Source organism: Podarcis raffonei, chromosome 16 (genome assembly GCF_027172205.1).
Source record: "Podarcis raffonei isolate rPodRaf1 chromosome 16, rPodRaf1.pri, whole genome shotgun sequence".
Taxonomy (NCBI): domain Eukaryota; kingdom Metazoa; phylum Chordata; class Lepidosauria; order Squamata; family Lacertidae; genus Podarcis; species Podarcis raffonei.
The window spans coordinates 22,394,240-22,405,300 of NC_070617.1; the positions used below are offsets into that span (position 1 = coordinate 22,394,240).

The 11,061-nt window shown below is 48.7% G+C and overlaps 1 protein-coding gene across 2 annotated transcripts in view; it reads right to left on the reverse strand.

Moving 5' to 3' along the window:
- Nucleotides 1-10,717, reverse strand: part of GCN1 (GCN1 activator of EIF2AK4) — a 62,693-nt gene extending 51,976 nt beyond the window's left edge. The window contains exons 1-10 of one of the 2 annotated variants that reach the window (XM_053369815.1): nucleotides 10,638-10,717; nucleotides 7,552-7,654; nucleotides 7,263-7,326; nucleotides 5,727-5,858; nucleotides 5,220-5,328; nucleotides 4,255-4,353; nucleotides 3,874-4,008; nucleotides 3,140-3,208; nucleotides 2,110-2,218; nucleotides 423-497 (exon numbers count right to left, since the gene is read on the reverse strand). In XM_053369815.1, the coding sequence (XP_053225790.1) occupies nucleotides 423-497; nucleotides 2,110-2,218; nucleotides 3,140-3,208; nucleotides 3,874-4,008; nucleotides 4,255-4,353; nucleotides 5,220-5,328; nucleotides 5,727-5,858; nucleotides 7,263-7,326; nucleotides 7,552-7,654; nucleotides 10,638-10,655 (913 nt within the window). In that variant the 5' untranslated portion in view covers nucleotides 10,656-10,717. The other variant, XM_053369814.1, reaches the window with a different exon arrangement.
- Nucleotides 10,718-11,061: the final 344 nt, after the last annotated feature.

Below are 11,061 nucleotides of genomic sequence, written 5' to 3' on the forward strand. Positions count from 1 at the left end.
TTTTCTCTCCACCTATTAAAAATTGGTCCCTGCCAATCATGAAAAGCTTGGGTCGCTTACTCATTGTTTCCTTCTCCTTGAAGACTAGCGCCCTCTCCTCCCAAAAAGCACCTGCTTGGAATGGCAAACAACCGCCAGGCTTCAAGTGCTTCAAAGCATTCTCAATTGCTCTCACTATAACAAAGCTTCACTCTCAAAACCAGGCATAGGCAAACTCGGCCCTCCAGATGTTTTGGGACTACAACTCCCATCATCACTAGCTAACAGGACCAGTGGTCAGGGATGATGGGAACTGTTGTCTCAAAATATCTGGAGGGCCAAGTTTGCCTATGCCTGCAACAGTAAAGGATGGCATTGGTAAAAGCAGCAGCAATAGAGGGAAATTTTTGCTGGCCTCTGTAAGCGCAGAAAATGGAACTTACCGGCTAGACCTTTCACGATGTCCAGAGCATACTGGCTGAGATCGAGGGTCACAGACGCCAAGAGAGAAGAGATAGCTGAAGACATGAAGGAGAGAAGTGTGTTAACGTTCATTAGCTTACAGGTTTGCCGGGGACCAATCTCTGAGAGCCCACAACAGCAAGACCTGCTGGATCAAGCCTATGGCCCCATCTAGTCCGGCATCTTGTTCTCTCACCCAGCAGCCACCCAAATGTCCCCAAAAGGAAGCCTGCAAGTGGGACATGAATACAACAAGCACTCATGGTTGATGCACAAGAACCAGTGGCGTAGCGTGGGTTGTCAGCACCCGGGGCAAGGCAAGTAATTTGCGCCCCCTAACCCGTGGATTTTAGCACTCGAGTGCGAGCGCGCCCCCCCCCAGATGTTGCGGCCGGTGCGGCCGGCCCCCCCTGCACCCCCCACGCTACGCCACTGGGGCTGGGGGCGAGCGAAGGAGCCAAGGACCCCCCCCAAAGGCTCAGCAGGAATTTATTAAATTTATTATTTGCGGAGCCCCCGCGGGCCGAGGCAGCCGAAGCCCCCTCCCCTCGGGCGCCTCCCCGCCCCCTCCTCTCCTTGGGCTGTAGGTGGAGCCCGCACTCCGAGGCGCTCCAGATCCGGGCTTGGCGAGCGCCTCTCCGGGGGCTTCCAGCCGCGCTCCGTCCTCGCCCCCCCCCCCGCGGCTGAGACTTGCGCTGAGAGCCGGAGCCAGCGACGCCCCCTTCAGCCGGGAGACGCTCGCCCGCCCGCCGGCTTCCTCTCGGAGGGTTTGGGGGAGCGCAGGGCGCGTCGAGGCCCCTCGGAGCTCTCCTCCCTCCCAGTCGGCAGAAGCAGCTGCTGCCTGTGGCTGGGCTGAGGGGGTGGCGTCGGCATCGGGGTGCGGAGGCTGCCGGTGCCCGGCCAGGCGTCGGTGGCGGCGTCGGTGCTGCTGCAGCGGCTGCTCCTCCTGCGAGCAGTGAGTGGAGCGCAGCGGCGGCGGGGGGGCGCGCGCGCTAGGGCGGAAGGCTGGCGGTGGCGGCGGGGAGCCCGGCGGAGGAAGGAACTTGTCCCTTCCCTCTGGAATCGCGCCCCCCCAGATGTTGCGCCCGGTGCGGCCGGCACCCCTGGCACCCCCCACGCTACGCCACTGACAAGAACCAAAATAAAGTAACTGGGAACTACAAAAACACTTGAGATGCCGCTTCCTAAAAAATGAGAAACCTGTACCAGGGTGCGAGAGAAACAATCTAGCAAACTGTTAACCCCCTAGTTTTTACCTACTTGCAGAGAATTGTATGTTTGTCTAATACCTACATGGCAAGTTGCTTTTTAATACTGTGAATAAAATAAAAAAAGCACAGGGCATTCCAGAAGATTTTGAGTTTATGTGATCTAATGAAACACAGAATTCCAATGCAACATTGGCATGTGACATGTTCCCCCCACAGAGGAACAGAATCTGTACCTTAGGCCAAAAACATGAATGGCCTATTGCATAAACTTAAAACAGATCCACCCACACATGGACATCAAGAACCAAATGCTGCTTCTCTAACCCAGCTGGAGCTCATTCTTGACCCCCATGCAATGAAGAGCCACTATGTGGGTCTCAGGTGCTGACAAATCAGCTTGGTGCTAACTTCCTTTGCAATGTAGCCCCCCCAGCACATGCTTCCACTGGCCACTCACTTTCAATTGCGTTCTCAGGGCTCCGCAGGAGGGACTTCTGCAAAGCTGGCAAGACGAGGTCCTTGAATTCAGTATGAGACACATAGCGGAGAAGAGGGGCACAGTTGTCCTGCAAGAAACCCACCCGCTTTAATGCAGGATACCTGAAGAAGTGTGCATGCACACGAAAACTCATATCAATGACAATCTTAGTTGGTCTCTAAGGTGCTACCGGAAGGAATTTTTTAATTTTGTTTTGACTATGGCAGACCAACACGGCTACCTACCTGTAACTTAAATAATTAAGAACAGTTAAATAGCCACTTACCTGGTCACCTAGGCAGAGCACAAATTCCCATCCAGCAAGCTGACTTCCAGTCAGTAATAATATGGGTGTTTAACTTACAAGTCAGGAAGACTATGATGGCACCTAGCATAACTGCCCTCTTCACAAAATTCCAGGGCAGGTAACAGAAATTCAAAATGCAATATTAAGACCAAGTGTGGTTTTTAAGTAAGGATTGTTTCTAATGTCTGTATTCAGGCAACCCTGAATTTAGGGAAGCTTGTAATGTTTGATATTTTATCGTGTTTTTAATACTCTGTTGGGAGCTGCCCAGCATGGCTGGGACAACCTAGCCAGATGAGCAGCGTACAAATATTATTATTATTTATTATTATTAAGCTGAGCAAAGCGCAGAAACGCTGGAAACCATTTCATAGCCACTTTACTCCATGGTTTTCCAGTCCTTTTCTCTGTATGTATGCCTGACAACTAAGGAAAACAGTCCACTCATCTGATAAAGCAGGCCCAAGGCCATGAAACCTTCCACCACAATAAGTTTGCTTGCCTTTAAAGAGTGCCAAGATACTCTTGTATTGTGTTTGCTGTGGCAGACTTAACCCAGTGAGCTAGCTAACTATTTTTGACTGGGGCCGCAATTCTAACCATGTCTACTCACAGAAGCAAGTCCTATTGAATTCAATGAGGCTATTGTGAGTGGACTTAGGATTGCAGCCTTAGATGCTCAAGGCGAGGAGTTTCTCTCACCAGCAGGTGCTTCTGAGGTCTTGTCTTGCTCATCAGGATGTTCTTCATGTAGAAATCAAGGAGGGCGCTCTAGAGAAGACAGAACACCTGTTATAATCATTCAGCAATGTACCACTACGCTGGACAGACAGCAAGGGTTTGCTGCAGCAGTTCATCAAGGCTACAGAGTATCCGCTTAGAGGCTTGGGACCCCACTGCTGCTTGAGCCCCCACCCCCTTCACAGGCACAGTTGCAAACACCATCCTTATTTCCCCAGGAAGAAGTGTGCAAGAATTTCTGGTACTTGATGCACAAGAGACAGGAATCTGAACTTGAGGTGCTTTACTTTTCCGGGTATAAAAAGGTAGCATCCCCCAGGACTGACACCTCCCCCACCCGAAAGAGCCTCCAAAATCTTAGATTCCGTCCAAAATCTTAGAATCCGTCCGAATAAGGCTCACCAGTGCCCTGCCTTCGCCCCACAATTTGGCCCAGCCACACCAACCTGCCCTACGAAGCGAATTCTACAAGATGTTGCTGAGTCAAAGGGGCTATGCAAGCCCAAACAATCTGCCTGATCATCAGCATGGGCAAAAACAGGTCACCTGATGGCATTGTGGGTTGGGGAGATAAGGATGCAAGCTACTGACTGGATCCACCTGATTCTAACCCTGGGTGCAAGCTCAACCCATGCCCCTGCTGGCAACCTGCTAACTAGTCACATCTTTCTCCAAGGCTGCCCTGGGGTACTTGCCTTGTATCGGTTAATGACGTCAAGTTCTTTCTGAGTGGTGCAGAATTGCACTAGTAGGCCCAACATGCCTGCGTAGCCTTGGCTGGCTTCAAGGCTGAGAATAACAGAGAGGTACTGATCCACCAGCCCAGGGTTCTGAGGAGAAGACATCAAATCAGCACAAGCAAGAAGCTAATTCAAGGAGCTCAAATTGGGGGGTAGTAAACACGGAGTTCTCCATATGTTGCTGGACTACAACTCCCACAATCTCCAACTACTGGATATGCTAGCTGGGGCTGATGGGAGTTGCAGTCCAACAATGATCAGGAGGGTTCCATGCTGGCCACCCATAACCTAAATAATCAGAATCTGTGTCATGCTCTCAGAAGATGTATACGACACCTCTTTCCACAGCCTGTTCAGTTTCTTCACAGCCCCGTCCACCACCGGCTTGCGAGAGCCACCCAGAACCTCCAACAGCAGCAGACACTGAACTTCCACCTGTTTAAAAAGGAGAGAACAGACCAGTATAAATTATGGGGAACCTTTGGTGCTCCAGATGTTGCTAAACTCCAATGTAACTATGCACTGGAAAAGTATGGACGGGGTCTCTTCAACGAACTGGCATAAAGAAATATGGAAATTTGCACTTGTTGACAAGCACGCCAATAAACTTAGAATGGCACAAAGTGCAGAACCAAAGGACCCCTTTATGGTTGATTGACATAGCTTCATTCTGTAAAGGACCCCTGGATGGTTAAGTCCAGTCAAAGGCAACTATGGGGTTGCGGCACTCATCTGGCTTTCAGGTTGAAGGAGCCAATATTTGTCCACAGACAGCTTTCCGGGTCATGTGCCCAGCAGGACTAAACTGCTTCTGGCGCAACAGGACACTGTGATGGAAATCAGACCGCACAGAAACACCGTTTACCTTCCTGCTGCAGCAATACCTATTTATCTACTTGCACTGGCATGCTTTCGAACTGCTAGGCTGGCAGGAGCTGGGACAGAGCGACGGGAGCTCACTCCATCGCGGGGATTCAAATAGCTGACCTTCTGATCAGCAAGCCCAATGGTTTAGACCACAGTGCTGCCCGCGCCATTTTGCTTCATTCTGTATACAGTGAAGAATGAGTATAAAATACTCCATACAAACATTTTTGGTTGCTTTACTTTCTTTGTGGACCTATGGAATCTGGATATATGATGTGGACTTGAATGGACGTCTGATTGGGATGTGGACTTCATCTCTTGCAGAGGGTGTGGGTAATTTTTTTCATTTTTGCTTTCAATTTTTGTATTTTAATTGCTTTGCAATATACACGTATACGATGCATTATCAAAAAGTGGAGGTCAAGGTTTCTTACTAGTTTCTCCCAGGTTTCTCCCTGTCTCTTCTCATGTGTGGGGAAGACAATGCGAACGAGCAGGCAAGTCCAGGAGAGGGCCTGCAAGGCCGCAGATCCACTGCTTTTACTGCCACAGAAAAAGCGAGAAGGAAATGAGGCCTCAACTCCAGGAAAAACAGTCAATAATGTTAACAGCTATATTATTGCTCTCTTGAGTGCAACAAAAGCTGAGCCAAAAAACTCCCAACCTGTAATATCTGTGATATAAGAAGTTACAGGGTTTCAGCAGGAAGCTACAAGGCATGCGGTGATCGGAAATGAAGAAGCATGCCTACCCTAAAGCTTTTGCAGGAGCAAACAGCATTGAAAGCAGGAATCACAAATAACTGCCCCAGCACTGTTACAAATGCAAATCGTCACAAATGCACAATAAAGAGAGTGTCTGGAGGGGCCTTGGGAAGCAGACAGCCACCTTTTCAAGAAATGATTCCCAAAGATGCCATGGCACTGAATTCCGACTCTCACCTGGGTCCTCCAGACTTGCTGCTGATCCCCGAAGACTGCAGGGACTGCAGAAGGTTCTTGGCAGTTGCTTCCGGCTGACATTCTGCAAGCTGCTGAAGCGCTGCCTGGAGGGCTCTGTGGGAGGCTGCATCTCTGACGGGGGAAGAAATTGGAGGGTTTCAGAAATAATCAGCTGATTATCCTTAAGGTTGTGGTTGGAAGCACCTTCCTACCAGCCTACATTATTAACAAGCTACGTTTCAACTGATTAACCTATTAAGGAAAATTTAAACAAATCTGCGTAGTATTGGACCTCAATATCGATGTCTCTTTGAAACGGAAAGACATGTAACGTAATTTTTCAATTAGGTAAACAATGACGACTACTGGGTTGTTATAAGGCAGTCTTTTAAAAATAGTTATTTCACTGAGCATGGCAAATGTTTACATCAGGGATGAGGAACTTCCGACATAGGGGTCAAATGTATACCCCCACAAGCCTCTCTATCTGGCCCTTAAAACTTTTACCAGGCCCCATATTCTTCCCAGACCACACCCCTCAAACCAGCTCTGTTTTGCTTTCTTTGGGTGTTTTTGCCTATGCTTTGGAATACGCCCTTGAATTCTGATAATGCCTCTTGCTTCCCTGGATGGAGGATGGAGCAGGGTGCATGCAAGTGTGTGTACTGTACAAATGTAAGATTCACATTTGTTGCTCTGCCTGCCTGTCGAGGCAGGAGTCGGGAATAGGTCAGGAATAACTCACAAGGTGTTGGGGAAGTTAACTCTTTATTCAAAGAAACAAAACAGCTCAGGCTTAGGGAGCACAGCAACTCTTCCCAGTAGGTCTTGCCTCAATGAGGCAGTTGTGAGGTCTCCCCCGCCCCCCGCCAGCTCCCTGAAACTCCTCCTCCCCCAGGTTATTCCCAAGCACCCTGAGCCTCCTCCACCTTGTCTGTCTTTGCTCCGCCCTCTTCATACCTCTTCTGGTTCTGGGTGACCAAGGGGGAAGGGAGCTGGTTGCAGCAGGAGGGGGAGACCCCCGGCTTATTCAGCAGCCTGTCTGATCTCTGCCTCTTGGCCTCCTCTTCTCCAGCCTCCACTTCTGGACTGCTCTCTGCCACAGCCTCTATCTGCTCACTAAACCCAGTTACCGCTTCAGCTTCCGACACATTCTCTTCCCAGTCTTCTCCCTCTGACCACTCATTGTTGTCCCACCACCAATCCCCAGGCTCTGAGTCTTTTTCCCATCTTGTGCCTCCTACCATTTCCCTGCATCCAGCCAGTCCATGACACCACCTATGGCATGCAGCCCCCTGGAAGGCTGCCCCAAAAAGAATCTGGCCCTCAAGATTAAAAAAAAGTTTCTCAACTTTGATTTACATGAATCAAACAAAAATGCCAATAAACAGCTATCACAGAGGGAGGGAGGGAGGAGAACACCTCCCTCATGTCCCCAAACATTGTTAACTTTTCCTCAGAGAGCAGCTGTTACAAGCCCTTATTTTGGTTAGTCTTTTCTGAATATCATCTGACACTCCAAGCTCACACTCTTACCTGTATCGATGCAGGGTGAGGCAGAACAGCTTACAGAGGCCCTTCACAGCACCTTCTGGAAGATCTGGAACAAGGCAGAGGGTTTAATGATCTTTGTATTGATGTGTGCATTTTATAAAATGTGTGCTGCCCTGGGAATCTTCAGATTGCAGGACTTTGTTTCATATTCTGTAGAAATAGATGGATATGAAACAACAAGCTTTTTTTGCTTCTGAGTTTGCAATGAAGGGGCCAGATTTCACCCAGAGATTTCTAGTGACTGAGCCTTTCTGTGGTGCAATGTGAATACCTTTCCCAGTGATGCATCTCGCAAGTTCATTGAGGATGTCTCTTCGTTCCTTCACACTGGATGTGGTCACTTTCACTGCAAATCTCTTCAGTGCTTCAGAAACCTAAACGGCCAGTCGGGGTGGAAGGAGAGAAGGGTTTCCAGTTTAGTCCTCTCCAGATGTCCAATGTACATCTACATTAGAGCTCCTTGGTTGAACTAAGACCCTGATCCTATGTTTTTTTTTCTTCTGGAGAAAAGTTCATTGAGACTTACTCTCAGGTAGGTGTGCATCAGCTTGCAAGCTTAACATGTATCAGATCAAGTTGCCAGTTTCACCTGAAAGTGTTTTTGACTGAATTCCTTACTACTCATTATTTCTTTGTAGTGTACACACATACACACACATACACACAGCAGGCAAAGAAAACAAGGGAGAAAGACTCGAAAGAAAATCAAGGGAAAGGGAAAGGTCTTAATAGAGTATCAAATTTTGAGAAAGATATGACAGACAGGTCCTGGGTCTGCCTCCTAGTGAGCCAACAACTAGTAGGAGCCAATCAAGAAAAAGAGAGTAGAATTTAATAAAATAAATGAACAAGACCCTTGGATAACTCCTCCTCCTGACATAACACCCTTGGTCAGGAAAACAAGCCAAGGCAGAGATGGATGACGGGGTGGCTGTAGGTCAGAAAGCAGAGTATGTGCATTGTATGCAAAAGGTCACAGGTTCAATATCTGGCATCTCCAGACAAAGATGGAAAAGACTGCTATTTGAAACCCACAGCATAGACATTATACTGAACTAGACGGTTCAGTAGTCTGACTCAAAATAAGGCATCTTCCTATGCTCGTGTGTGTTGAAGGAAGGGCCAGAAAATCAGTGGCAAAGCATCTGTTTTGCATGCAGAAGGTCCCAGGTTTAATCACAGGCATTTCCAGGCAGTGCTGGGAAAGACTTGTCTGAAATCCTGGAGAGAGCCACTGCCAATACCGAGCTGAGTAGACCAATAGCCTGTCATGGTATAAAGCTCTTTCCTGTGTTTTATCCCATTTTATCCTTAACAACTCTATGAGCTTGACCAGGCTGACTCCTAGCAGCTTGCTCAAAGCCATCTATGCGGTACAGAGGAGGTATTCAAATCCAGCCTATTTCAGGCAGAGTCTGTCCACTAAATGTTTCCAGTTCCATCTGCTTCTATTCTCCCGTAGCTCTACCTGTAGGTCTGGTTTCCCTAGCAACCCAGCAGGAAAGTCGCAATGCAGTGTATTGCAGTGGTTATATTAGAAAAGTTTTTGTGTTTTCTCAAATTTCATTTGCTCCAAGAGGAACTACGCTTAGCAGAAAACACAAAGGTACCCAACAGGTTTGTCACATTGTCACCACATAGGAAGCTGGCCTAAACAGAGTGAGATCTTTGATTCATCTAACTGTGGTGTTGGCAGTAGTCAGCATGGTGCCCTCCAGATGCTGTTGGACTCCAACTCTCATCAGCCCCAGCAAGTATGACCCATGCTCAGGAACTATGGGAGTTGGAGTACTACAACACCACCTCAAGGGCAACATGTTGGCTAAACTGAAGAGGCTATTCAGAACCTCCAATGGGAGTTTTTCCTAGGCTAACAGAGAGGACTGAACTTGGTATCTTCTGAATGGAAAGCAAGTGCTGTGCCACTAAGGTATGCCCACTGTCAAATAAGAGACTGACAATTGGAGCCTGAAAATAGTGAACTAGTGGTAAAGGATGCAGCTCAATGATGACGCATATACTTTATATGCAGAAGGCTCCAGGTTAAGTTTCCGGCATCTCCAGGTAGGGCGTTGAAAGACTCCCTGTCTAAAACCCAGGAGAGCTACTGCCAGTCATTGCAGACAGATAACGCTATGCTAGATTTGACTCATTGATTTGACTCATTGTAAGGCAGCTTCCTGTGCTTCTATTTAAAACCAGTCTTTAATTCAGAACCATGAGAACTAGAAACTGTGGCTCAGTTACACAGCATTTTTTCTGCATGCAGCAGCTCCCAAGCTCAATTTGTTTTTAACTATTTTCAACCCTACATTTTAAAATAAGTGTAATGGTTACTAAAATAACTCTTATGGTGACGGGCAGGTAAGAAACGGATGCAGGGGCAGTAAAATCCCTGGCATCCCTAAGTACGTCTCAGAATGTCTTCTGTCTGAAACCCATTCTGCACAGACAATATTGAGCTATATGGACCAATGGTCTGAGGGTTCAACCACACTCCTCTTTGTTCCGTGTTTTCTGGGCACAGGTCTGGGATTTCCAGGTCCATGTCTAAGCAGTGGTGCATTTTTTGTTTGTTTCACTGCCATGCCACTTTCACCAGGAAAACCCAGTTTTATCACTGCATCAGAGCAAACAACAATGCGCGGGGAAACCCAATTGCTATTTGTTCCAATTCGGTGGTAAAACGCAGGTTTCCCCAGGGAAAACGGGGGGGGGGGAGAGGGAAAACCTGCTCCAAAATGGACCTGGAAATCCCAAATCTGTGCCTAGACGCAAGGCACAAAAGGAAGTTTGGAAGAGCCATGAGGATAAGGCAGCTTCTTATGTTCCTGGGGAGCGGTCCTTGCTCAACAACAGAGAACCTAGTTTGCATGCAAAGGGTACCAGGTTCAATTCCTGGCAAGGCTTGAAAGAGTCATTGTCTGAAAACGTGGAGCGCCGCTGAGCTAACAACACTGAGCTAGACGGACCAACAGTCTGGTTAAGCGTGTGGTAGGCTCCTACTAAAACGAGGACTTTCTCCAGAACCCTGAGGACTGGAATCTTGCTTTATTTTTAGCAGAAGGGCTCTTGCTCGGTGGCGTCTGGCGTGGTAGAAGGCCGCTTTCTATCTTCCTTGGGACCTGTTTCTCCCCCTCTGACAGCCAACAGACAAGCTGGACGGGCTCCAACTACTGACCTCCCCCTCCCCCGGCCCTGCCCGAGGGGCTCCGCAGCTGGGCGGAGGGAGGAAGGACGCGGCCCCGCGGCCAGAGAGGGAAGAGGCGCTGCCTTCCGCCCTCGCCTGCCCACGGCTCGCTTCCATTCCTCTCGTCTCCTCGCACCGCCCCTCGCCTCGCCTCAAGCAGCACCCACCTGCGTGTCAGCCGCCATAGCGCCGGCTCCAACCCGGAAATAATTCTTCACGCCACTTCCGGGGAGCGTTGGGCGCAGCTTAATGGCGTCACGAAGTTTCTTGCTGAGCTGTTAGAAGACGGAGGGGAGGAGCGAGGCAGGCTGACGTAAGCTAAGGCTCCTCCTCCTTTTACCACGCCTTCTGTGGTGGCTAAGCTAAAGTGAGGCTGCGGCCTACAAGCAGCCACCACCCCAAATACTGTAAATTACCCCCGTTAATTCCCAGTCTTGTCAACTCTAATTAAAGATAAAAAATTCGCTATGGTATAAACTTCTGTGGATGACTGTTTATTAGTAATAGGGGGCAAGTTGTGCCACTCCCCAGGCATAAAAAGTTTCCAAAGTGGCTTATCAGGAAGATTTGACACTGGAGGGTAGGGCCCAA